This window comes from Patiria miniata, unplaced genomic scaffold (genome assembly GCF_015706575.1).
Source record: "Patiria miniata isolate m_02_andy unplaced genomic scaffold, ASM1570657v1 HiC_scaffold_1, whole genome shotgun sequence".
NCBI lineage: Eukaryota > Metazoa > Echinodermata > Asteroidea > Valvatida > Asterinidae > Patiria > Patiria miniata.
The window spans coordinates 33,898,967-33,926,639 of record NW_024037047.1 but is presented as its reverse complement, the minus strand read 5'-3'; the positions used below and the strand labels follow the sequence as shown (position 1 = coordinate 33,926,639).

Sequence of the window (27,673 nt, the reverse complement as noted above, 5' to 3'; positions counted from 1 at the left end):
CCGCCGCCGGTGATTGGAATTGACTCAGCCCTACCTTGAAATGTCCAGCTTTCTAGGCTCATGACGTATGGGAAGATTTGCCAGGAAAGTTGGAAATAATAACCATACTTACATGAGTTAGAATGGAGATTAGGTGATTATTGTCATGTTTTTTTTGTGCTGATATTTTCCATTTCCGTTAAAATTACAAGCAACAACTCACCTATCACAGCCTATAATCCTTTATGGAACAAAAGATCCTCTCAAAATGACAATTTGATCAAGCTGAACCCAAAAACGTTTTTTTTTTATAGTGCAACTCCTTGAGTGCACAAAATCTTTTTCGTCGCGTCATCTGATTTGTGTAAGATGGAATAGTTGACCTCCAATCGTTGACCTCCAAGTTGCCAGGCTAAACCAAAACGCCACCTCCGGGCAGCGACTATTTGTCAATACGGGCGATTCCATATAGTGCGCCTCCAAGAGTTTGCAGCGCGTTGGCCAATCACAATGCGCGAAATCAGTCGACCTTTTCCAAACGGGCGTTGGGTCGACAGATTTTGCGCATTGTGATTGGCCAACGCGTTGCAAACTCTTGGAGGCGTACTATTGGGAATCGCCCGTATTGGTCGGTTTTGTCTGGTACCCAGGTTATATTTTGTGTAAAGGTTAACAAAATTGACATGTGGGAGATCATTGGAAGGGACATTCGAACGCATTGCTGATGACACCTGAACATTGCACACTCTATGGCATTACACTATTATGCTTGCCGACCAGTGGTCACCACCTTAACAGAATATTGCCTATTAACGGAAGGTTTTTCTGTACTGTAATTTTGCCTTTCATTAAGCATGTTAAGCAGTTTACTGCAGTTTTATTCATTTTCATTAAAAAAAGAATTGTGTTCAGAATTTTTCAAAAACATTCTTTGATAAATTCTTTTTGTTTTGTTTTTTCTTCTAGGGGGTAGCCCAGGTGGCACTAAAACTCTTGATTTCCAGAAGGAGAAAGCCTACAGAATTGGTCCTTGTTTGTCCCAAACATCATGTGCTGCATTCTCATTGGCTGACCTAGACTGGCATCTCCATGGAGATCGTGACTACTACGTGTCAGTCAGAGCTCAGAATGGTGCTGGGTTAGCTACAGTGGGGACCTCATCCGTTTATAGACACATCGTGCAGTTACCATCTCTGGGTGTTGTATTGGATGTTGCACCCCCTGGCGAAGAGGTGCATGTGGATTTGGGGGTAATTATGACAAATTCACAGTAAATATTGTTTTCATTAGTTTGAAATCTTTTGTAACTGCCATTAGTAAATGCTGAAAGAATGCTTACAGCCACTTCAATAATTTTATGTTGAGTAATTGGATCATATCTTCAAAGAATGGATATAAAAAGTATATGTTCCTCCGTACTTTGAAAATTATTAAGCATTAGTTGAGCAACAACAAATAAGCCAAAATGGTTTTTGTAAGAAAAATGGTGGGGTCCATTGAAAAATATGTCTGGTGTGTTTTTGTAATAATTGCTGAAAACCAGTTAGTGGAGTTAAGGCATCAAATGAAATGATTTCGTATTGATGAATAGCAAACTGAGAAGAAAAATGTTAGGAATTTAAAATTAATTTCCAATGAATAGTTGTTGAAAACCAATTAATGGAGTTAAAGCATCAAGTGAAATGATTTCACATTGATGAATAGCAACCTGAAAAGAAAAAAAGTTAAGAATTTTAAATTAATTTCCTGTTACTGACTGCCAGCCTATTGTCTCAGTAACACAAATGTCTCCCTAACAGGTGGCCAAAGACATTGATGTTCAGATGAGCACCGCAAGCATCTCAGCTCGTTGGTTTGGTTTTGAGCATCTTCATCTTGATATCAACTATGAGATTGCAATCGGATCAGAAGGAGGTGCTTCTGATGTCAGCGATGGTTTCACTGATGTGGGCAATGCAACCTTCTATCGACTGGATGGACTAGATCTCATTCCACTTATGGTAATTGGGACAGGAATTCAAAATAGTGGAAATTTTCATGAAACACTGGAGCTTGAAATTTTGGGCTCTCTTTTTATTTACCTTCGCAAGAGCCACTGACATCTCCTTATGCCTTTTTGTTTGTTTCAGTTTTCCGTATTCATTGAGGTATTTTTTTGTATTACTGCTAGACCTATTATGTGACCATCCGTGCTAACTCTGAAGCTGGTAGTGTCAATGTTACCTCAGACGGTGTCAAAGTCATTCAGGAGGGTCAGGTACTGAAGGGAGCTGTGATCAAAGATGGACTCGGCTGTGATCAAGATGAAAGTAAGACCCATGGCTTATATTTCTGTGGTGTGACATTCTCGCTGAAAGGATTTAAGTATCTTTCATTGGCTAATATTTACTCAGGCCTTTGATCTTGATAGGACATCTTTCCCTGATCCTTTCCCATTGCTAAACGTCCCTGATGTTAATTAACCATCTAAATGTGATAAAACCCTCTGTAGACAGTGTCTTGCCTCCTTCTTCCAGTGTCTTTGCCTCAAGGATTATCTATCACTCATCTGTTGCTGTTCAACCCTATCAGGATGACATCACCTACCAGTTTTCTTCCTCAGACATCTCAGCTCATTAGACCATTTCTCAACATCTCTCTTTACTCACTGTTTCTTGCCTCCTTGCAGTGTATGTGCCACCAAGATCATCCCATCACCCATCTGTTGCTGATTGGTTCTGTCAGGATGACGATAACATCACCTACTAGTCTTCTATGTCACGTATCTCAGCTCGTTAGATTATCACTCAACATCCCTCTTTCACAGATTCTTGCCTCCTTCTTGCAGTGTCTGATGTGCCACCAGGATTATGCCATCACTCATCAGTTGCTGATCCATTCTGTCAGAATGACAGCACCTACAAATCTTCTATGTCACTCATCTCAGCTGACCATGCATCCCTCAACATCCCTCTTTACTCACAGATTCTTGCCTCCTTCTTGCAGTGTCTGTGCCATCAGGATTGTCCCATCACTCATCTGTTGCTGAGCCATCCTGTCAGGATGACATCACTTGCCATTCTTACCTCACTCATCTCAGCTCATTATACCATACCTCAACATCTCTCTTTACTCACGGTTTCTTGCCTCCTTCTTGAAGTGTCTGTGCAACCACGATAATCCCATCACTCATCTTTTGCTGATCCATTCTGTCAGGATGACAACGACATCACCCACTAGTCTTCTACGTCACTTATCACAGCTCGTTAGATCATCCCTCAACATCCCTCTTTACTCAAAGTTTCTGGCCTCCTTCTTGCAGTGTCTGTGCCATCAGGATTATCCCATTATCTGTTGCTCATCAATCCTGTCAGGATGACATTACCTACCAGTCTTACCCCATTTATCTCGGGGGATTAGACCATCCCTCCACATCCCTCTTTACTCACAGTTTCTGGCCTCCTTCTTGCAGTGTCTGTGCCATCAGGATTACCTCATTACTTATCTGTTGCTGAGCCATCCTGTCAGGATGACGTCACTTGCCAGTCTTACCTCACTCATCTCAGCTCATTATACCATCCTCCAACATCCCTCTTTACTCACAGTTTCTTGCCTCCTTCTTGTAGTGTCTGTGCCGTCAGCATATTTCATTACTCATCTGTTGCTGATCACCCTGTCAGGATGACATCACTTAATTACCAGTTTTACCCTACTTATCTGAGCGCAGACCATCCCTCAACGTCCCTCTTTACTCACAGTTTTTTGGTCTCTTTCTTGCAGCGTCTACGCCACCAGGATTATCCCATCACTCATCTGCTGCTCAGCAACCCTGTGAGGATGACATCACCTACCAGTCTTCTACCTCAGACATCTCAGCTCGTTGGACAATCCCTGAGATGCTGCAACCCTTTGTGACTGGCGTCTTCTGGGCAGTTGAACAAGAAATCGAAATATACTTTGGTAAACCTGAAATCATTTGCCTCTGAGTTTTACTACAGACGTGTAATCCTTACTGCTTGAATTGATAGTATTGGTAATTTAGTTTGTAATGTTTTAAAAGAATCAAATTGTCAAAAAAAATCGAGAATTTTTATCTAGTTATTATTTGAGCAAAGGAACCACTACAAGCTACTGTTTTTACTTGGTGTCTTCACGTATAGTCACTGATTTTGTAAGTTATGTTACCTTTTCAGAATGAAGTATATTTCATTTCCCACAGATGATGAGAACACTACGAGGGAATGGATCCCAGTGGTTGATGATCAAGATCTTGGCATGGCATTCCAACATGTTGGAGCTGGGGTTGGGTTGCATGGTGGAGGTCATTACAGATCAAAGGTAAGAATTAAAAATTGTCATGATGAAACACAGTGGCTTAAATCCGTGTCGGTGATAGGGGGATGGGAGATAAGTATAGGATGAGTATAAATCTGCGATTGGAAATTTGAAAATGGGGGGGGGGGGGGGTGGCGCTAGACACCACATGATACTGGGTTTGCTGTTCTCACCACTAAGATATCGGGCTATGATCCAATTGCCCACCACCCCCTTTGCAAAAAAGTATACAACCATTGAGTGGCTCAGCGTGGAATGGGAGGAATATTATCGCAAGGTAAAATCTGGACTTTTCCATTTCACGAGGCGAAAAAGTCCAGATTTTACCGAGCGATAATATTCCTACCATTTCACAATTAAAAGCCACTGAATATTTGTTTTATATAACTGACATATAGACCCTTGTCATTTGATTAATTGAACTTTTTTTTCAATACAAAACTGGAGGAAAATGTATTTCTCTCTTCTAAGCCACCCCTTCGCGAAAATGTTTTAACCCAACGCTGTAGCGCTGGCGCTTTGGAACAATACGCGCTTCGCGCAACGCTGAACGCGCACACCAGCATGCATTTGCACACAAATACCGCGCCATGATCCTAACTGTTGAATAGTATTTCCCATTCCCCAAGGGCGGATAGTACTTTTTGAGCCGCGGCGTGAATGGGAGCAATAACCAATGTAACGTGATGTGAGTTCCACCAATCAAATGACTAGGATCTGTATGTCAGTTATACATGTATAATAGGGGAATTAAGCCCCCTTGGTGCAACATCATTGCAATATGTGCGGTTGTTTAAAATTTCACAATATGGTTGGGCAAGACAAACTTTATTTAGGTGAAGTGTGAAATTTAGTTAGAAAAAAAATATAAATATTGTAATACATTTGGTTTTATTCTGGCAATTTATTTTGCAGGTTCAGTTTTGCCACGTTAACGTTTGCTTCAAACCCGTCGTCACTGATGGATTCTGGGTATTATCCCAACCTCCTGAGGTCGGTCAGGTCACAGTCAGCGACGTTGAAGCTACGCCAGGCGGGACGGAGATCCGTGTGGTCTTCCAGCCTTTTGCCCACGGTTACGTCCGTCACGACGACCCGCGGGAACTGATGGATTTCTATGAGTGGAGCATTGCTGAGGATGGTAGCGATGGAGCCTTGCTGAGTCAGTGGACAAGAATCCAAGATTTGGTGGTTACTGGGGACGTGGTAAGTTCTTGTAGCAGAAGGGAGTGGGAGAGAGTTACTGAACCCGAAGACAAAGAATATAATAGCTGATGCAGCAACCCTAGATTAATCTTTTCACAGGAGATCATGGTGCACAAAATGGAATTATTTTAATAGTACTTAGATGAAATCTGGTTTTTCTTTTAGGACTTAAGACTAACCAGCTTGCCTCATTTTAGGCGATTAGGTGTTTTGTTTTTGTTTTTAAAGGGCCCCTATTTTATGACAGGAAGGCTCAAAGATAATTGATTTTTGTAAATGTGATGACAAAAAGTTTTCTGCCTAACCTTAAGTCTTGCATGTCTTGCTGAACAGGCACGCTTTACAGCATCATACAGTGGATCCTTAGACCTAGATGTCTGTCTGCAGTTATCAGTGAGAGGCTACAATAAGGCTGGTCTGTCATCCATTGCTAGCACTGAGATTGTGGACTGTGATAACGTGAAGCTGATTGTCCCCCATACTGTCATTGATGCTGATCGTAAGTACATGTTGACTTCCCCCAGGGATTTCTGTTGGTCTGAAAAGAAGAGATTGGGTGGGCAAAACCAATTTTTTTGAAGAAATGCTATAAAAGTACAGACTTGCAGCAGTTAATAAATAACTAATTTACTGCTGAAAATGATTAGGAAAGTTGAACGTGCATGAAATCCACAGTACAGTGGAGTCCCCTAATTAACGTGTCGCACTTTGGCGGTTTCCCCCGACTTTCCTCATGCAGTGTTGTCAAACCTCTTTAAGCCGTGTTCCCACTGGACATTTTTCCATGGCCACGCCTCGGGTGTTAGGCACCCGTCGGGTGTTCGAAACGTCATATCCCACATCATGCGCCCCTCAGGTGTTCATAACGTCATATCCCACATCAAAGCAGTAAACAATTGTTCTGTTATAACTCTGTCTTGGATTCTTTGGATTTTGATGTAAAAGTCACGAAAACAAACATCAGTAAACACAACAATCATGACAATTGAACGTCAACTCACTTGCATGTCGCGTGCTCGAAACAGCTGATCGTCTGCTAGTTAGCTGCTCCCACTCATGTGTGAAACATGGTGAAAATAGCGTGGGTACCAACGATACAAGCGTTTCACACTGAACATACAGAGTCTTAGTACGTGATATCCCACAGGGAGTGTGCCATGACTTTTTATAAACTTAACACGTGATCGTTCTGGGCCAATGCAAATACAGTATTCATGACAGAGGTATAACAATATAATTTATCACAAAAGTTATCCAGGTTTGATAACAATTTAGGCACAATCAGTGGATTTGTGTTATCAGTCAATTGTGCCATCGGTCGATCACTGTTTCTTATTTATGAAAGATTGTTTTTAGAAAGAGAGGTAAAGTCTGAGATTTTCTATGGGGTTGATGTTCAAATGCAGTCCTGGGTGATAGAGTGACAGCACAAATCCACCGATTTCACCTAGCAATAACACTAGACTTAAGTGTAGATATCCCAAAAGGAAGACCTGAAGACTATTGTTACCTGATAACAACTTCTTGCTTTGTAACTTTTAAACAGACGAAGTCAACATGGAGCAGAATGCTATGTGGCCGGAACCAGACAAGAACTACATCTCATCTACGTCCTCATTATCCGCAGTCTGGCCCACATTACGCCACAGGGACTACGTCTGGGCAGCCATTGAAGACACTGGATCCTTTGGAAACTTGGATGATGGTCTGCAGTTTCCTTGTGATCACCCGAGGAGCATCACCTGTGGGAATACCAGTAGGAAAGATTGAAAATGAAATCAGTGAAACCTTGAATTCATATAAAAAGTGCACCCAGGATTTATTGAGCAAGAAAACATCGGGTTTTAAAGTAAACGGTTGGGAAAAACAAGACATATTGTCAAATAGAAAAGCAAAGTTATCTTAACTGCGGTATGACTATTTTCTTTGATGAGAAAAGTGAAAGTTCTGTTATTCTTGTATATATCTTTTAGATAAAGAGTTTGTTAACGTTCCTGGTTTGGTCCTGCATCATGGCAAGCGTTATCGCATTTGCATCCATGCTGATGAAGTGACATTAGAGCATGAGCTTTGGAATGAACTGTTGCCTGCTGTGTCCAGCTGTAGCGATGGTGTTGTCATAGATACGACCCCACCGACCCCTGGCTCTGTATGGATTGGATGGAACCAGCATCAAACCTATCAAGTAATTTCTGTAATCATTTTTTCCTCTTTGTTCTTTACACAATCCAGGAAATCCACCTTCCCACCAGTATATGTCAGAGAAATCCAACTTTTTTACTGGGTAACCTTTTAGAAAACTAATGTTTTCTCGCTACTGACATTATCATCAAATATTTGACAAAGTTTTTGGTATAAATGCAGGATATTTTTTAGCATGGGTCCATTGTTTTGAAATAGATTGTTCAGGAAGATGTGGTAGTCATAACTTTAGTTTGAACCTTACTTTTCCATGTTTGTATTTTCGACAGAGTTCCAGCTCAGAGTTAGTCCTACAATGGGAGTCCTTCACTGACATTGAGGAACATGGTTTGGCTAGTCATCACTCAGGGGTCAAGTACTATGAATATGCCATTGGTAGGAGCATACATCCACAATCGTTTCGTGTCTGTATTTTGTGGTTTTTGCACCTGTGGGCATGGACTGCGGTAAATGCTCTTAGGCCAATTGTGATATTTTCATGGCAGCTCTGGACCCTCGGTCCTATTTTTTATTTCCAAAAGTCACTTTCATCTTAGATTTTAGTTTATCCATGTGAAAATTACTTTTAATTCTTTCTTTGTAAGGCCAAAAAAAATATAAGTCTCTGGTCAGCGCGCGCGTCGATTTTAATCATGCGCGTCGATCTTTTTTTTTTCCAAAATGTTCCGCGGTAGCTCCAACAGCGCCCTCTATTTCTGCACCTCCTCAATTTTTTTTACCAAAAAGCACCAAGGAATGGGAAATTGCACCAAGGCAAATGATCGAAAGCACCAAGGCAAATTATGGAGGACACCAATGTACATGAGGACACCAAAAAAGCAAAATAGTACCCCACCTTGTCTGTACAATCCAAGCTTGAAGGAAAAAAAAAAAAAGCTAAAAAAAAAAAAAAAGCCGAGTGGCCGCGTCAATTCCGGAACTTTGGTCTGACCAGAGACCGAATATTTTTTTTTTTTGGCCTAACTTATACAATTGTTACATGTTGCAGGTTCGATGCGAGGTGGCAGTGATGTGGTAGAATTCACTCGTGTTGGAATCACTAACAGCGTTATCGTACACAACTTGAGATTACAGAATGGACACACATACTATGCCACTGTTAGAGGTAAACATTCAATACACGTCTTCTCCAAAGGAGGAAAGATGGGCATAGGTGCTTTGATTTTAATGTTTTGTTTATGTTGTGTGAGGTTCAAGTCAATTTCAGATCTTTCAGGTCAGGCATCATAAGATCTAAATCTTTCTGGTGAAGTGTTATATATCTGTGGTAACATGATCATGGTCACAACCAAACAAAAATTAAATCTATCTGGTAAGGTTTTGCACTTTTGTAACAAATACGTTTTTGTACACTGACATGTCACATACATTATTCCTTTTGACCAATTGTTCTTTCCTTTATACGTTTCTTTTGACTGATGTTTAATTTTCCAATCAGCGACTGATTTTGTTGGTCTGTCATCACACGCCATGTCAGACTCAATCACCATTGATATGTCGCCTCCTGTCTTCAGTGCTGATCACTCACTGGACATTGGAGGCAGCTTCATCCGGTCTACAACTTCCATCTCAGCAAGGTAGAGTAACACATTTTCGTTCCGTCACCCTTCTTAAGAGACAGGCATGTCAATTATGGAGAAAAAAAATTGAAGAATATTGCAGGACAAGTTCTTCTTAGTTTAAAAATGTGAAAAGTACATTACAATAATAAGGGATATAGCTTCAGTTTGCGGTAACACCATGTAGTTGTGTGTATAGTTTCACTGAGAAGAAAAGTTCCGATAAGAATTGTCGTGCTAGTTCAAAAGGAACTTGTCCTGCTTATTATCTACTTTCGCTAAGTACATTGGAAGGTGGTGGGACTTCTCGCAAAATCACTGAGGCTGAGTGAGATAAGTTTGGTCTCAACGTTTCAACCGGCCTGCTCTTAGCGAAAGTAGATAATTCGTCACCGTCACAACGAAGTGAAACTAACATCGAAAATCTATATTTTGCGATTTCAATTTTTTGTTTCCTAATTGGTGATTATTTACACATAATCTGTCACCTCAAGAAGCTACTATTCACAGAGTAAATTAGTTTTGTCAAAATATTAATTAACATTAATTATCATTTGTAACTTAATGGGTCGAAACCGGAAAATGCGTTTTCAAGACGTGCACTATACCATTCTTTTGCCTGTAAGCAGCCTGCGCACTGCGCGTCCAAAACGGATTTTGCGTTTTTACGAAGTAACACAAATGTCATGTGATATGTGCGACCCACTTCTGGAATTTTCACAAAGTAACACTAAGCCCATAGCTAATACACTAATAGAAAATATTAATTTTCAGGCTTAAGCGATATTCAGAGCACCATTTCAAAACATAATCAACTTAAGTCACTTGTATCTCAAAACACACATTTTCCACTTTGCGGGGTTAAAGTCACTCCGTGGTGACGGTGACAAATAAGCAGGACAAGTTCCTTTTGAACTAGGCAACTAGCAGGACAATTCTTATCGGAACTATTCTACTGAGCGAATGTACACACAACTACATGGTGTTACCGAAGCAATATCGATACTCCACCGTGCAAAGCCTAAAATTTTAGAATAATAATAAGGCAGTGAAAACCCATCACATGATTCGCTGAGAGGTATACCCTTTGTGACCCTAGCAATTATCATAAACACAGTGGCACTAAGCCAAAATGAAGTAGTAAAGGATGCATTCCCAGTGTGCTCGTTTCGAGTTTCACCTCGAAAAATAGATTTGTTTGTTCGATTACAATTTTCTAGTATCTGTTACTTTTGAATGATATGTTCAATGAAGAAAATCCACCGATGTTTATTTATTAAATTATTTCTTCACATAAGTTGAATTTTCACACCAGTTTACTTCTTTTATTTCTTTCAGTTGGAAGAATGTCTTCTCAGACAAGGAGAGTGGTGTAGCATATTATGAGTGGGCTGTGGGTTCACATCCAGGTCATGCAGACTTCATGCCATTTACTAGAGAGAATACAGAGATAGGAGTCAGTGACCCTTCACGACCTTTGCACCTTCATGAAGGTCACTCATACTTCATTTCTGTGAAGGTAAACTGTCAGAGATTTTATTGTTTGTGTTGGTCTAATACAAGGGTGATAACAGATCTAGATTTGCAATGTATATTCATGATCACAACTAAAGTGGTTTTTCGAAGTCCGTGGTTTATGTGATTGTTCTTTTTTTTTAGGCCATCAATACTGCAGACCTGATCACACTGAAGAGTTATGGAGCATTTACAGTGGATGCAAGCCCGCCATTGGCTGGCCATGTCTTTGATGGGAACCCAGCGGATGCCCCGGCCAATCACAGAGACCGAGACTTCCAGGAGGATCGCAGAGTGATCAGGGCATTCTGGGAAGGGATTCATGACCCGCACAGCGCTATTGTTGGTTATTCCTGGAGAGCTGGGATGTGTCCAGGGTGTAGCAATGTTGTGACTGAGCAGCATGTGGGATTGGACACTGGTAAGTTTCAAAGAATATTTGTCAAATTAAGATTGACGAGATTTGTCTCGACTTTGCCACCTGTTGCCTGTATTGCAGGGAGTCAACTGTGACCGTGAACAACTCATTCTCTCACGTACACACACCCCCCAAGCCTTACCTTACATATCTACTGTGGACATTCCTTAAGCCGTGTCCGTACTGGACTTTTTTTGGGGAAGGTTTTACCGAGACGAAGGTAAAATGAGAAATGGTCAAATGTGACCACTGTCCGCACTTGGACTTTCGACACGGGAAAATTTACCCAGACCGCGTGGGAGAAGTAACCAAGCTGTCACAGTGTCAGTATAATGACTCACCGTACACAGAAAACAAATTGCCGATCACATTTTCAGCCGCCGATATGCACAGTAATATTACACACGCCATTTGCATGCGCAACATAATCGTTTACACGATATTATTTCATCTTGACACGCTAAATCTTGACGAAAAGGCCTATAATTCTGACGCATTTGTGATGCACGTCGTCGAAGCCATGCCGCTGTACGATGTTCCGTGCGCGCGGCAGCAGCGCCATCAGTATTCGTTGGTTCCCATTGCATGCTTACAGAATCGAAGCTATGATGTGGGCCAGGAACCAGTGACTACGGCCTACGTACGGTACCGGACCATGATGTTCCGTGCATGCCTACAGTAGCGTATCAGGACAAATTTGGATTGTAGAAAATAACATACATCGGTGGAGAAAGAGAATTTCCCCAAATTAATTTTCAGAACGTGATCTCTCTTCTCTGTGTATGTATTTGTCCGTTGAAATATATATTTTAACGAGATTCTACCGCTCGGACTTGATGATACACCGCAGCGTGTTTCTACAAAATGTTCGGCCACTGCATGTGCAGGTTCGTGCGGTGTCTATATGCATAACAGGGCGCTCGGGCCGGATGTACGCTTTCCTGAGCCGCTTTTACCGACTCGCACTGTCCGCACTGGACTTATCGTCTCGGGAAAAGTGACCTGGTCAGTTTTCCTGGGCGCGTGGGAAGTTTTCCTGGGCAGCAGTTGGCCAGTAAAAGTAACCGCTGGACTCAGGAAAAGTAACCGAGAGAAAAAACGTCCTAGGCTGTCCGCACTGGACTTAAAATGGGAAAAGTACCCATAGTCTCGGTTAGTTTGACCAAAAAAAGTCCAGTGTGGACAGGGCTTTAGTATTCGTGTAGTTAAGAAAAACCAGAGAAAAAAACTACCTTTACTCGCACTGAGAAAAATCTTTCAACCCATGTTTTTGTGTGTGATTTCTTTGAGTGTTCCTCTTCATTTTGGGTTGATGAACATAACCCCAAAAATGCCTCTAAACCTGTTTTCCAGAGAGGGGGAAACCTAGTGTGGACATGTGTAAGTCCACACAATGTGTGGACATGTGTAAGTCCACACAACGATCATGCTTCCTGCATCCTGTGGACCTATTCTGTTCACAGGTAACAAAAAAAAAGCATGTAAGGTTAGAGCAAAAGTGTGTAAACACCTTCAATCGCGAACCCCCTATAGTCCCTCTTTTGTTTGTACCTTAACTTTTTATGAAGACCTCCCATATGTTTTGTACACGATCGTCAATCATGGACCTTCAAGGAATTGTGGACCCTATTGTCCTCTATTGTTTAACATCCCCTATGGAATACAAAAACAAAACCACATACATCAGTGTGTAAACACTTTCAAATGTGGCCTGGCCTACACTGCGTTATGGGGAAGTTTTTTATCGTTAGGCTAATTAGGACCGAGTTGTGGGGACTTGCTGGTGTCCCCACAGCATCTTTTGGTCCCAACAAATACCATGTACAGACGAGTGTTTGTCCCCACAACTACGGAACAAGACTGTGTGAACCTTTTGTCCCTCTTTTGTTTGTACCTTAACTGTTTAGGAAGACCTCCCATATGTTTTGTACACGATCGTCAATCATGGACCTTCGGGAATTGTGGCCCCTATTGTCCTATTAAATGCAAAAACAAATACGCACATAGCCCTAGGCACATATACTTGCGAGGAAGACCTTAGTCTCCCTTCTTTTGTTCTCCTTTGTTCCTATTGAACTCCGTAGCGTTTCCCTTATGGGGTACATGGATTTCTAAAGACTCCCTTATGGGGTCTACAGGGTGGTTAAAAAAAAGGACACCCATTTTTGACAGCAATTTTCACCTACTTAATGCACTTATTTTAAATATTTTTTTTCACATAGTAGTAAAGTATAGGCCTTTAACCATGCATGCATGGTGAAAAAAAGCTTAGTCAAAGTCACAGAAATAGTGATATTATGCTAATTTGAATACAAGTCACCAAAATCAGTCTTGTCCCAGGGTTATTCTATGTAAATTGGACGTTTTCATTGTTCATAAAAATTAAAAAACCTTCCCGTCAAAGTATATTTTGTCCCGGTAACTTTTATTGAAGCTGTCCAATTATTCATGTCCGTGTTAAGATCATCTACTCAATGAGCTGTCGGCTTAAGTTCATTGCTCCATAACATGACCTAACATAATTATCAAATGCCATGCCCTTTCAAATAAAGCTCCAATAGCTGAGCTCAGTCAAGCGAAGGGAATGTATACCTCCATGGACAAACAGGTTTTGCACATGAAATGTTCAAATTAGCATAGCTCAACGACAAAATATGCAAATGCAATGATTTTTTTCGTCATATTTGCTTAAAGGCCAGTACTTTAATAGCTACTAATCAACAGTTACAAGTAATTTTTAAAAATTGGTGAAAATTACTGTCATATGTGGGTGTCCTTTTTTTGAACCACCCTGTATTGTTCTATTGAGTTTTGTAGCCTAGATATAATGATAACCCATCTAAGCATTGATGTTCATATATTCCTTCGCAGATGTCCTTGCTGAAAACCTGAACCTAGTGCCAGGTCTGACCTACTACGTGACAGTGACGGCTTGCAATGCTGCTGACCTTTGTACCTCAGTGACGTCTGATGGGGTCACGGTGGATGACTCTCCCCCATTGCAGGGGCGTGTCAATGATGGTGGTCCTGGGGGTGGTGATATCAGCTTCCAATCGTCAAGGTGATCACAAATACAAAAACTTTCTAAACTGGAGAAGACAAACCCCAACCGCCCAAATCATTGAAAGTCACAGTGCTTAAAGCAAGAAAGAATACTGATGCAGGCTGCAAGGCGGGGGGCAGCCAGTTGTTTCGATTGAATTAAGATGCTCGATTGAAACATGTTCATCTAGATAGCTCCACTTCAATTTAAACTCATTAAACTGAAATTTGTCAAGTCCCATGTTAGCAGTCTCCTTACAAGTCCATCAGTTCTGGACAGGGATAGGTGGTTAGTGGTTCATTTGAGTTTTATTTTAAGAATTTTGACAAGTGTTGGATTTGAACCTGTGACCAACAGGATTCTGTACTGGTTGCTCTGCTGCCCTTTTTGGTAGCTTTTCATATTTAAGTGTACTGTTTAGGATCTAAAGGAGCAAATTGAGATATATTTGCATTATCAACATGTCATTACTTGAGGTGTTGTTATGATGTGTTCCGTGTTCTTGTTGTTCATGATTCATTAGGCGTCAGTTGCGAGCCCATTGGTGGGGCTTCCATGATCCTCACTCGGGCCTCTCCCACTACGAATGGCGCGCCGGCACGACACCAGGAGCTGCAGACATTCTCCCCTCTACACGCATTGAGCTGTCAGAAGATGCTCTGATATTCCTGTCAGCAGCTGACCAGATGCCAGCTGGCACTGATATCTACATCACAGTCCGTGCCTTTAACCGGCTTGGTATGTGGAGTCGGGCTACATCTAATGGGTTCCGTGTGGACTCTAGCCCTCCTGATGTAGTGGATGCACCCGCTGTGGATGTGACTCAGGGGATGGCTGTCAGAAACACTCAAGTAAGAACCCAAAATGATTCACAATTAAAAACGGCCATTTTGTTTCATTCTACATCTTGGACAACCCTGTACTTGCATTGCACTGAATAGACTATTAACCCATTCGCGCTGGAGGCCGTGTATGTACGCAAAAGTTTTGTGGTATTCGGAATGAATGACGGATAAACATGTAGGGAGCGAGGCCGGAAATTTCTGTCAGTGACTCGCTCGCAGCGAGCGAGGCCGGAAATATGAGTGCACGCTGCCCGAGGGTGATGGCTTCAACCCCCCTGGCTTGAGGTGAACATACATCCCGCACCTGGTTCCATTCTTGTCAAAAAAAATCCTGGCGTGAACTGGTTAAGTAGAAAATAAGCAGAAGGACATTGTAGCAGGGGAAGTGGCGTTTGCTCTCTTTTGGATCTCATGACAACATTTAGCAACAGGAACTGACAGATAATAACCATACACAAGTACACAAGAATGTCCATAAGTTATCCTTCCTTTTGACATGTTTCCATTTAAAAAAAATTGAACAAAACTTGGAGCAGGTTTGAACCTGCAATCGTCAAATTGCTATTCGGTGCTCTACCAACTGAGCAATCTTGCCCTATATTGGTGGTTCCCCATTTTCTCAATATCTTTGTTTAAAGGGGGCTTGTCAGAAGCCAGAAACCAGTATATGCCATGTTGCCAGGGATCACGCCACATGCCATGATGCTAGCAACATAAGCAATGCTGCAAACATGGGAAATATATGGGCATAACTCAGAGAGGATGCAGCTTGTTATAACAAATATTCAATAAACCATAATTGGACATTTTCCCATATAACTAACTCTAGACTCATGGGACCGAAGGATTTCCATGCCCCCTATTTTCAGAGACATATTCTGCAGACAAGAGAGGATAAAATTAGAAACCTTTTGTGTTTATGTTTAACCAGTTAGTGCCAGAGGATGTGTAGGCCTATACACGCAAAAGTTTTCTGAAATTCAGATTGGATGACAGATAAACCCGCAACGAGTGAGGCCGGAAATATCTGTCAGCGACCCGCTCGCAGTGAGCGAGGCCGGATATCTCAGGGTGTGCTACCTGCACATTTGGCCTGAACCCGTCTGGCATCGAGGCTTGTGAGAAATAATCCCACGCCTGGGTCTGTCACTGTCAAAATAAACCCGGCTTCAAACTGGTTAAACAAGATTAGTCTTGCATTTATCCGTGATAAAATTGCTTTTGGTTTTTTTGCGATTTCAAATCTCTGTTTGAAATTAACCTGTAACATTCTTTGTTTAGGTTCTGCGGGATCTGATTCACTTTTCCTGGAAGTTCAGTGACCCTGAAAGTGGTATTAAAGACCAGTACGTATCAGTCAGCACACATCACAATGGAGATGTGAATATTCCATCAATAAAGGTAAAGTTTTTATCTGTATAAAAATATTCATGGGTTGAGATGGGAGAGGTGAAAATGAAAGTACAAAGAGTGAGCTAAGTTTACCAAATATAACCAACATAATGTGCAATCGGTCTAGGTAACAATTTTAAATACATACAGGGTGTATCAAAAAAGGAAACCCAGATGTAAATGTCAATTATAACAAATCTAATAAATGTTTTCAAATAAGTTAAAGATAATGCGAAATGTCAATGTGTCCTCTTCCCAATGATACCTTGATTATGTGTCTGTGGCCACGGATGACTGAGCATTCGTTATTCTGTCAAGAGTCAAAACCTGTACTGGGCCAAGTTTTACCTAGCTATTAAGATTGCTGGCTGGTTTGTTGTGCAAGGGTTGAAATGGACTAGACTTCCTGCAGAGCTTTGGGTGGAAAGAGGTGGTGGCCACGTTGAAGGCATTGGGCCATGAGGGGTAAACTTCACGTGCTATATAAATTGTTTTAAAGAACAGGATGCATTCTTTCTTTAAATAAAGCCGTTCTACGTGCCCAGAATACCAGTTACCCAGAGTACCAGGTACTCTTTTTCACAAACTTGGCCCAGTGCAGGTTTTGACCCTTGACAGAATAACAATGATTGCTCAGTCATCCGTGGCCCCAGACACACAATCAAGGTATCATTGGAAAGAGGACACATTGGTGTTTTACATGATTTTTAACCTATCTGAAAATATTAGGTTTTTTTTGTAGTTTACATTAATTTTGTAGTTTACATTTGGGTTGCCTTTTTTTTTTTAAACACCCTTGTACAGCCGTTCCACCTTTTTGACAGTTGGAAGGTCGACCATTTGTCACTTCGCATTCCGCTGTTTGTCTGAATTGGATTGCAGTGTATGTTTATTAGCAGCAACTTAATGGATCTGATTCTGGTATCATTCGAAGATTGCAGGGAGTGAGTTGGACTACACCTTCACCAATCTGACATTACATGAAGGCAGTCGTTACATCGTTACCGTAGTGGCTTGTAACTTTGCTGGTCTCTGCACTCAGGCCAATACGGAATCCTTTTTGGTAAGTGACATCCACTTCACAATCCCTGATCATAACCACACATGTACCTCCACCAACTTGACCTTTCATGACAGATTTTAGTACTTCTACATTTAATCTCTGGTAGACCTTTCCATCCATCAGAGTGATCGATTCAGTTCTTTGAGTTGCCATACACACATGCCATAGACTGCTTATCTCTGTTGTCATCAGTCGTCATTATTACCATTTGTGTTATTTACAATTTAGAGGTAAACTTGTGATCACATCACTAGAAAATTTTGTACCTGAAATTTTTTGACCGAAACCTTGGTCTCTATCAGCAGTATGACCCGGATGTTGCATCCTTGATCTTACAGACACGTGATCCCAACACCGCGTCATAGACTCCTGGGAGTTTGTACCTCCCCCGGTCCAGAGAAAGTTTGAAGGCTCTTATGTAGGCTGCCTCCTTCATCCCCCTTTCGAAGTATCATGCGTCTCTGTCTAAGATGTTTACTTTAGATATGTCTGCAGTGTTATTGATGTCTTAATTTATCCCCACCCATAATCCTTTTTAACTAGTTCTCTCATTAGTAAGATGGCACTGTACCATCATTTCTTGTATCATTTCTCTTCCTCAGGTTGATGGCAGCCCACCTTCTGTTGTGACTTTTGCCATTGGCACAGAGAGTGCTGCTAACTTGCAGCGTCATCACATCATCTGGATTGATCCAACTGAACCGGCTGAAACTGTGAGTTTATGATATTACTGTTCAGTCTTTGACAGTTTTGTAGAATTTTCATAGCATTTAGCTTTCAGTGAATAAAAGAAGACAAAATGCTGAATCACTGTTGCTGCTGTTTTATTGAAATTCTTGTGAAAATTCGTACTTAAGAAAGTACACCTGTTATGTTTAAATGAGAAGATATACAGAAATTTATAATTGAAAAAAGTGTTTAGGAAGTTTGTTGAAGGGAAAGCATTTGACAGACTTAACTAAGTATAGTACCAGTTTTGGTTTGCTGTTTGCATGTTGAAATCTCCAAGTAGCAACGGCAGTTTCCACATGAACCTCAAGTTCCTCTAATCAATAATAGGATGTCTTGTGCCCTACATCAGAGACTGTCAGAATCACACAAAGAAGACAACTGTCCCTTGAATCCTGCTAAAATGTTTGTGAATGTGAATTTTTTTTTTGAGTTATTGTGGTATGATTCATACAGGGTGGTTAAAAAAAAAAGGACACCCACATTTGACAGCAATTTTCACTTATTTTCAAAATTATTTTTAACTGTCGATTAGTAGCTATTAAAGTACTGGCCTTTAAGCAAATGTGATGAAGAAATCGTTGCATTTACACATTTTGTTGTTGAGCTATGCTAATTTGAACATTTCATGTGCGAAACCTGTTTTTCCATGGAGGTATACATTCCCTTCGCTTGACTGAGCTCAGCTATTGGAGCTTTATTTGAAAGGGCATGACATTTGATTGTTATGTTATGTAATGTTATGCAACAGTGAACTTAAGCTGACAGCTCATTGAGTAGATGATCTTAACACTGACATGAATAATTGGACGGCTTCAAAAAAAGTTACCATGGCAAAATATATTTTGGTGGGAAGGTTTTTTTTTAAAGAGGTTGTGGAATGCTCGAAGACATTTCCGTCATTTTTCGTGTATATGTAGCCTAAGGTGTGATGAAATAAAAACGACTATTGTTTCTGTCATGAAATGAGTACAAAAGGTACTTTTGAGAGCTGTTTTTCAGGTCCAGTTTCGACCCGAACGTGCAACTGTGTAAAAGTCGTCGTTGCGGGCAGCAAACAAAACACAGTAAATCGTGACGTAATAAACAGGACTCGTGTATGCTACTGTGCATCGGGAGTCCTGTTTATTACGTCACGATTTACTGTGTTTTGTTTGCTGCCCGCAACGACGACTTTTACACAGTTGAACGTTCAGGTCGAAACTGGACCTGAAAAACAGCTCTCAAAAGTACCTTTTGTACTCATTTCATGACAGAAACAATAGTCGTTTTTGTTTCATCACACCTTAGGCTACATATACCCGAAAAATGACGGAAATGTCTTCGAGCATTCCACAACCTCTTTAATTTTTATGAACTACGAAAACGTCAAATGTACATAGAATAACCCGTGGACAAGACTGATTTTGGTGACTTGTATTCAAATTAGCATAATAATCACTATTTTTGCGACTTTTACTAAGCTTTTTTTCACCATGCATAGTTAAAGGCCTATACTTTACTACTATGTGATAAGATATTTAAAATAAGTTCATTAAGTTGGTGAAAATTGCTTTCAAAAGTGTTTTTAACCACCCTGTATACTAACCTCCAAAACAGCCTGATGGAACAGACTACGCCACCGACTCAATCAGCTCTACCACGGAGAGTCCACCGACCACCCCATCTCCTCCACGCTACCACTCTGGCTGGATGACGTGGCTTGAAGACCCCCGTACATCCCTGGGTTCCTTAGCCCTTGCCTGGCTGGGATTTGCTGATGTACACTCTGGTATCAGCCACTACTTGGTCTCTGCCGGACGCACGTACAGCGGCTCTGAACTCACTCCGGTACCTTTGTGCTTTATTTGGAATTCCATGTCCAGCATTATATGGCTGTTATTGACAAATGAAAATTTTTCAAATAATTGCATAAATAGTTCAACATTGATCTGCCCCCCCCCCCCAAAAAAAAGTGTTAATCATTTGTTGACCATTTTATTCAATTGTATTTGAACTTTCATTGATGTGTTCTGTTTGTTGCATCTCTGGGCAAGTTTGCACAACAACCATTGTGGTCAACCAATGGTTGGTTGGTATCAAACAGGGCGCATGCGCTGTAACATTAAAGTGCGAACGACTCTAGTCAAACCATTGTCAACATATGGCGGTCACGAGTATGTTTGGATTGTTTACGTTCTTTGACCTGTTGAATGAACCGGAAGATATCTCCGAGGCCCACCAGTGGGTAGTACAACTCGCTACGGTTTAACCTTTTGTCAATGGTTCCCTCTGCACTTAAGTAACAAAACGAGGCTACTGATAACCAGTGATGCGACCAGCCCCAGTAGGCTGGTTCCAAATATTTGACTAGCGTAGTCCAACCATCGTCCAGTAGCCAGAGTTCGGGTTAACTTATTCGAACTATGGTTAACAGTAGTTCTTGCACAAACTTGCCCTTTGATTCAGTTTTCTATGTCAAGTTTTCTGTCAATTGCAAGAATCTGAAGCGCTCTTTGCTCTAGATGACTCTTTTGAACAATCCAATTCTGGTTTTGTGTGGTTTTCGAGAATGTTATATTTTGTTCAGTTTATGGAACTCTTGTGTGTCAAAAGTGAAGTAAATGACAATTTTGTTTTCCTAAGAATGGACCGGTTCGTGTAAACCACAGCAATGACGGCATGTCATTGGATGAAGGCATCGCACAGACAGCCATCATACCACTAGAGGGCAGTATAACAGACCCATCTCATCTGTATCTCTGCATCTCCATCTGGGCTGTTAATGGGGTAATGAGTTGTAATTGTTATGAATCTATACAAATGTAGATTAAAACACGTTTGGTTGGAAAAGTGTAAAACCTCTGATTTGCAAGTGTAACATTCATTTGAAATGTTACTTGTAATTGGTCTCAAGTCATCTGGGGCCATCGTGCAATTTTATAGATTCAGTTCAAATTGAGATCAGCCATTTTGGAAAATATTTGACATTATCATAATCCTCAAAGGAATGTATCTTTTCATAATTTATGAAAGGATACATTCCTTTGAGGTCTCTATTAAAATAATCATGTATGAACTGAGGAGAACTTGTGGAGTATTTAAATTTTTGGTCATATTTTAAAAAGTGAAACAAATCACAATATTTGTATTAACATTTATTCTCCATTCAACATGAAACAATACCAAATGGTGAAAGCCGAGGTTGATCAACTCCAGTTAGAGGTAGAGTAGATCATTTGCAGCTATCCAAAAAGTAACTGACTGAATTGTTGACAAGCTTACTTGGTTTAATGATAGTAATGGCACTATTACAACTCCCTGCGAAATGGTTCCTTCTTGCTTGCTGTCATTATGAAGAAAATAATAAAAGAAGGTCATTTTCCAAGGATGAGCCAAATGTCACATTTTGCAAGTGTTGACACGACGCACACCTGCGCGGGGTTGCTATTATTCATCGGCTCAGTACGCGACATCACGTATAGTTGCAGTAGCCTGAAAGAGAACGTGTGCCGCATGCTGATTTCGTGCGCAATTTAAACATGACTCAGCAACTTTAGAATTGAAACCGAGATTCTAGAATATTGTTTTCTCTGAGTGCACAGCATTCATAGAGCTAAAACTTTATCAGGTTAGTTGTTAAGCACCTGTCTTTAGTTTTTGAGCACTTTCGTTGCTTCAAACGAAAAAATGCACAAATGACAAATGATCTACCCTTCCTTTAAGATGTTAAATGGGCAAAACCTTATATTGATTTACATCACCCTGACGCAGATTCATCTCGTGAAAAGATGTTACTGGTCACAAAAACTTTGTCTCATTCTAGAAAGAGGTTTGGTTGTAACTTGATCAATGAAAGTATAAAAAGATAAACTACTTTTTGAATTCATATTGTTTTTAATATCTCTCTAGGTTGGGATACCAAGCAGCCGCCATCATTCCACTTTCGAAGCCACTCCTACTCTACCAGACGAGGGCTCCCTTGTCCTGCTGCGACGCTGCTTCCCTACAACATGCAAGGGCCATTGTGCGTGTGCACCCATTGATAAAGCATGTAATCCAGACCAGTCTTGCACTGATGTCACTCACAGTAAGTTTAGGTGTATAGGCCATTCCATATTCACTCCAACCAGAGGTCCTATATGGCAATCGACTCGGATTTGGCTTAAAAAAACCTAGAAGTACCTTTCTGTGTATAATGAACACATGCAACAATTTAAGCACCATCTCCTAAGGGTTTCTGAGATATGGCCTTAACAAAGATTGGTGCCATGCCCACTTTCGCACACGCATAAATTTATAGGGTTTTTGGAGGCTAATATCTTGGAAATGAATCAAGGATTTGTGCTGAAAATTGCTACCAAGGGTAGCAACTATTGGCACAAATCATCATTATGAGGTTAAAAAATTTCATTTGTTTAACCTGGTATTAAACCGTGTTTACTCATTGAATCCTTGACACCATAGAGTGTTGGGGTGGTTGAGGGGTGTATAAAGAATTGACAAGTCCGGCACTTTTGGGCGGTACAGAGACTAATGTGTTAATCCTTAGAACTAGATGGAGATCCAAGAACAAGGTTCTCGGTTACCCTCAGTCTGTCATGGGCTCCATGCACAAGTACCCTTTCAACAGACAGAAAGTAGAGTTGGGGGCCGGTTCTTAGTCCATCCACTGCGTATTTCGAATGATCCAAAGATATTGGGGGCGGGATTAGTCGGGGAGACCATCGCAAGTAAAATTTGATTGTATTCACGCGCTGACTACGCCTGACGCTCACGCGAAGACACTGTGGCTAATAGCTTTGGCACGTTCAGGAAGTCGTGCACACTTTGTGCTCTAACCAGTAGAGTACAGTACAGTATGCACACGCTGTGTGTCCTGTCCACGATGCTCTGAAAAGTGGCAAAAACGCGCCCTCTTTTGTTGGTGCACTGAGCCCATAGTCAAGCTTTATAGTTAGCAGAGACGCTTTTTTTCGCAGTGTACATGTATTTCCATGAACCAAAGCTGAAAAGTAACATGCCAACTGATGACAAAGTATGACAATTTTGTGAGATGATGATGATAAAGGCGCAACCTCGTACCCAGGGTGTCGAACAGTACGCGCCCATCACTACCTGCTCTCTCACCCTGGTATTGGATCATTTGCATGTGCAAGATTTTTGCACACGTATGTAAATTAGTCTCCCTGTGGGCGATGTATTCTGGGCGCACGTAATAGTCTGGTTCCGAATTGAACTTCGCATCTTCGTCGCATTCATAACGTAGTCTGTGTGGTCTGGAACTAGATTTAATAACTTGATTGGAAAATTCATGCAATACAAGGCCGGCCATGTAGTCTTCGGTGTGCAAATCAATCGTTGCCGATTGCTGATGTTGAAAACAAAGGTAAAAAGAGGCGAATCTATATTTATATCGACAACTTGTGAACAGAAATTTAACCAGACATCGTCACTTCAGTACTGCACCTCACATCTCCTCTTGTTTACTTATTTATTACGTGGTAGTGTACTGGACACTCTATTAGTAAATAGTACATGACATATTAATATGAGTGTAACTCAGACAATGTCACTGTCAGACAGAGACAGTTCAGGTTGCTAACATTATTTAGATTAGGCATTTTTGGGGGGCTACTACTACTAAACTACTGTACAAGTACAAGTAAAATCTACATCCTGGCAAATTAACAGCTTTTGGCCCTCGGTGCAATATGCAGTAAATCAGTTACAGCTCAGTGTTAATCTCAAACCTGCACAGTGTCGGGCATTATGGGAACTGTTCAATGGACATGATGTGTTTGTCATTCTTCCCACAGGCAAAAGCCTTATTTATCAGCTAGCTGTTTATATGCTTGGACATAAACTAAACATAAAAAATCCAAAACTTCTGGTAGTCACTCCTCTGAATGCCATAGTTCAAGATCAAGCCTCAAAACTTTCTAGCATTGGGGTCCAAGTTGGTATTCTTCGTGGTCATATGACTGGGTCTTGTCCTGATCATCAAAGTGATGAAGAAGAAGAAGAAGAGACAAACCGCATTTCATCTACAGATGTTTGTATTGCTGGGAGCACCGAGGAGCAACTACGCAAAGCAAATATTGTCTATGCCCATCCTGAAGCAGTTGTGTCATCTCGTCCCTATTTACTGTCTGATGCAATCCAAAATACCGTGGTTGCTACGGTGGTAGATGAAGCACATTGCATAGTAGAATGGGGTCTGGATTTTAGACAGGACTTTGCAAAGTTAGCCATTTTAGCTAGCCTATTTCCACATACTCCAACAGCTGCAATGACGGCAACCGCTCCCCAAGATTACAGAGAAGCCATAATTAAATCACTTTGCTTGAAGAAGCCAGTAATTATTAGCAGGAACCCCGACAGAGAAAACATCATGTATGCCGTAAAGAGTCGATTGCCCTCTACCCATGGTGTTCAAAGTTACTACGACATACTCTATCCAATAGCCATCAAGTTGCTTGAAGAACGCATCTGTTATCCATCCACTATCATTTACATGAAACTAAAGTACTGCGGCTATGCACACAGGCTATTTGAAAATGTACTTGGAGTTCATCAGTACTATCCAGAAACATGTGCTGGTCCAGATCACAGATTGTTCGGTCAGTATCATGCGCCCCAAACTGAAGAAATGAAACAAGTTCTGCTCAAGCAACTGTCATCACATCAGAACACATGCAGGGTTGTGTTTGTAACATGTGCAGTAGGGATGGGTGTAGATGCCCCAAGTATTCGCCATGTTGTACACATTGGAGTGCCACATACAATGAGAGCTTACTTTCAAGAGACAGGACGTGCAGGACGTGATGGTTGTCCAGCCACAGCCACTATGTACTTCAACGGTTCAGATATAGCAAAGAACAAGGCAGGCATGCAACAAATTATGCGGGAATTATGCCGAGGAGATAAATGCAGGAGAGCAACTATTCTTCAACATTTCGGGTACAAGCCAAGTGTCACACAGAGAAGTGTCCATGCCTTGAATGTGATATGGAATTATGTCTCAACCTCCTATATGATGATGGCGACTCACAGTAGGATTTGCATGAAATGTTGTATTGCACAATCTTTCTGTACATGGAAAGTAAATCAACATCCGTCATGATCGACCCACACTAGCAAAAACTTGTCTTGTATCATCTCTTTATTGTCCACCTTCAAAAACCAATCCCCAAAAATAAAACAAAGTACACGTAAAAAGATAAGCTCCCAATTATGCAATTGCAAGGAACACAATGATTATTACATGATGCCAATCAATGTGTTTCTAGTCACACTGAAAAAAAAAAAATACATTTGGCGTTAATGGTGTAAAAAGTCAAATTGATTATTTTTATTTGCTCTTATAAATGTTTTGTCTTACAAGAACTCTGTTGTGGGATGATGGTCATGAAAGGTTTTTTCCTTTCTTTTTCAAATGTTCAAATGTTTTCGTAACATTAACATCTGTGTTTGTTGCAATGTTTGTAGGCTTTGCTACACAAAGGCATTGCCCGACCAAAACAACTCTTATTTGCAAAAAAAATCTATCTTGTGTATTTTAATTAATAAGAAAAAAATTGGACAGGTTACTGGCACACTTGTGTTTTTTGGTTTGCCTTTACAATAAACCTTCTTGGATACATTTGACATGTTTACGAATCCATGAGCTTAACTTGTCGTGATTGACATTATTGATCACACAGAAGGGGACCTTTGTGAAAGTGCTGTGTAATCTTCCTGCCCTGAAGCTAAATGGCTGTAGTTTACTCAAATCTTTAATGACCTGGTATTCATCCTTTGCAGCTGACCTATGAGTGTGTTTCACTGACAAATTGTGTACACTGGTATTACCAGCAAAATTCTCAGAAATTTTCTGCAGACCTGCTTGCGCTTTTGAGATTCGTTGGATAGCTTTCACAGTTTTATTTGGTCCCATGCACTGTATTTGTTTCTTGCTTCTCTGTTGTAAATCTCTTGCATTAAATCACACTCCATATTGTTGCCAGGACCTCCTCTAATACTACAGAAACGTCCCCACAAAACTCTTTGGGCCATTTGGGGAGTTAAAAGTGCTTCCACCTGAGCAATAGCAACTAGCGTTTCTATAGCATATTTTTTCTTTTTCTGACCCATTGCATAGAAGTACAAAAGTAGCCTTTTCATGTTTATCAGGAGTCGACTTCCATCTCCCTCTTTAGTTGTGTCAATCATTTGTCGGAGAAACACATACATGTCAAGCAAACACATCCCATAAGATCTAACTCCATCTAAACGATTTACTGTTTGTGAAGGTGATGATGTTTCATCATCAGGTTTTGACACTTTTACCGAAGACGGTTGCAGATTCGGAGTGGGAGGAGGTTTTGGAGGGTTAGTGATCTGGGACGTGTGTGCAGTGACTTGTATGTTTTCCTTCACCTTCTCAACCACCACTTCAGCATTATCTTCAGGCTGTCTTACTGTGTAATTATGATCAAGGGCAACTCTGCTGCACTGAACCAATCTATCTTTGGCAACTATCATCTGCTCAGACTCATGACTGACTAGTACATACTGATCCACAAATTCAGTAATAACCTTATCAAAATACAGCTCTGTGTGAGCTTGTCGTTCTCGCTGTAGTTTTGTAGGGATGTGCTGGGTAGGTTCAGATGAGATGTCTTTCATTCCCCAGAATTGACAAGCAGCATTCAGAAGGTATCCCTTGCCAACAGTCAGAAACAGCTGCTCACACGCTTCATAATTTTTGTCAGGAGTTGTCACATTGCGCCTTCCAATCCTCTCCCGAAAGTACTTCAGAGTACCTACATCGTGAGCTGACTTGTTGCTGAACAGCACATCGAAAGCCATCTGAAAATATTTGTGTAAAAAAAGAAAGCAAACAATCTGTTAGAAGTGGGAATGCAAGGGTATTTTAAAGGTTCAATAAAAAAGTGAGTTTTCCCATACTGTGGGCGTGGAAAGATACTTGGTTTTTTTTAAGAAAGTATTCAGGCTTATGGCATTTGGAACATAAACACACATCATTTTCAGTGATTGCAAGTGGGATAAAAACTTCATCTTCAGTTCAAGCAAAAATAGTACAGATTATATGCACACTGAACATGAGCTTTGCTGTGGTTATCGTAATCACATGTATGCATGATATAGAGTGATATGGGCAGTGATATTTTGGGATTATATCGCCACCATTGTTATGAACTAACCAATTAGGATTGAGGATTCAACTTGATTTGAAGATAAATGCAGAATATTGTTAAGAATTTAAGCGGTTTAAAAACGAGAGAAGGAACATCATCATCTACAAAATGTACGTTTTTTGTTTCTATCCAAAAATTAGAAAACTTCTAAAACAAGGTCAGGAAGGCTGCAAATTTTGTTGTCATGGGTGCTTTTTGGAAAGTACAGGAAAATGCATAATCCAAA

At 40.8% G+C, this 27,673-nt stretch overlaps 2 protein-coding genes across 2 annotated transcripts in view; both read left to right on the top strand.

Annotated features, from left to right (window-relative positions):
• Positions 1-27,673, top strand: part of LOC119729047 — a 70,525-nt gene that overhangs the window by 31,428 nt on the left and 11,424 nt on the right. The window contains exons 18-39 of the mRNA XM_038201550.1: positions 946-1,229; positions 1,779-1,979; positions 2,150-2,288; positions 3,739-3,918; positions 4,178-4,296; positions 5,209-5,499; positions 5,833-5,998; positions 7,046-7,255; positions 7,473-7,684; positions 7,971-8,076; positions 8,690-8,806; positions 9,140-9,278; positions 10,599-10,779; positions 10,920-11,196; positions 14,065-14,254; positions 14,760-15,087; positions 16,363-16,482; positions 17,408-17,536; positions 18,139-18,249; positions 19,865-20,095; positions 20,891-21,034; positions 22,157-22,334. Coding sequence (XP_038057478.1) covers positions 946-1,229; positions 1,779-1,979; positions 2,150-2,288; positions 3,739-3,918; positions 4,178-4,296; positions 5,209-5,499; positions 5,833-5,998; positions 7,046-7,255; positions 7,473-7,684; positions 7,971-8,076; positions 8,690-8,806; positions 9,140-9,278; positions 10,599-10,779; positions 10,920-11,196; positions 14,065-14,254; positions 14,760-15,087; positions 16,363-16,482; positions 17,408-17,536; positions 18,139-18,249; positions 19,865-20,095; positions 20,891-21,034; positions 22,157-22,334 — 4,053 coding nt within the window. The remainder of the gene's footprint in view (positions 1-945; positions 1,230-1,778; positions 1,980-2,149; positions 2,289-3,738; positions 3,919-4,177; positions 4,297-5,208; positions 5,500-5,832; positions 5,999-7,045; positions 7,256-7,472; positions 7,685-7,970; positions 8,077-8,689; positions 8,807-9,139; positions 9,279-10,598; positions 10,780-10,919; positions 11,197-14,064; positions 14,255-14,759; positions 15,088-16,362; positions 16,483-17,407; positions 17,537-18,138; positions 18,250-19,864; positions 20,096-20,890; positions 21,035-22,156; positions 22,335-27,673) is intronic.
• Positions 23,441-25,894, top strand: LOC119729040 (ATP-dependent DNA helicase Q1-like). The gene has a single exon (XM_038201537.1). The coding sequence runs from the start codon at positions 24,096-24,098 to the stop codon at positions 25,368-25,370; it is 1,275 nt and encodes a 424-aa protein (XP_038057465.1). The 5' UTR covers positions 23,441-24,095; the 3' UTR covers positions 25,371-25,894.

Bases quoted from the DNA above. Each gene is read 5' to 3' on its own strand.
- LOC119729040 (XM_038201537.1), top strand. From the start codon at position 24,096: ATGCTTGGACATAAACTAAACATAAAAAATCCAAAACTTCTGGTAGTC.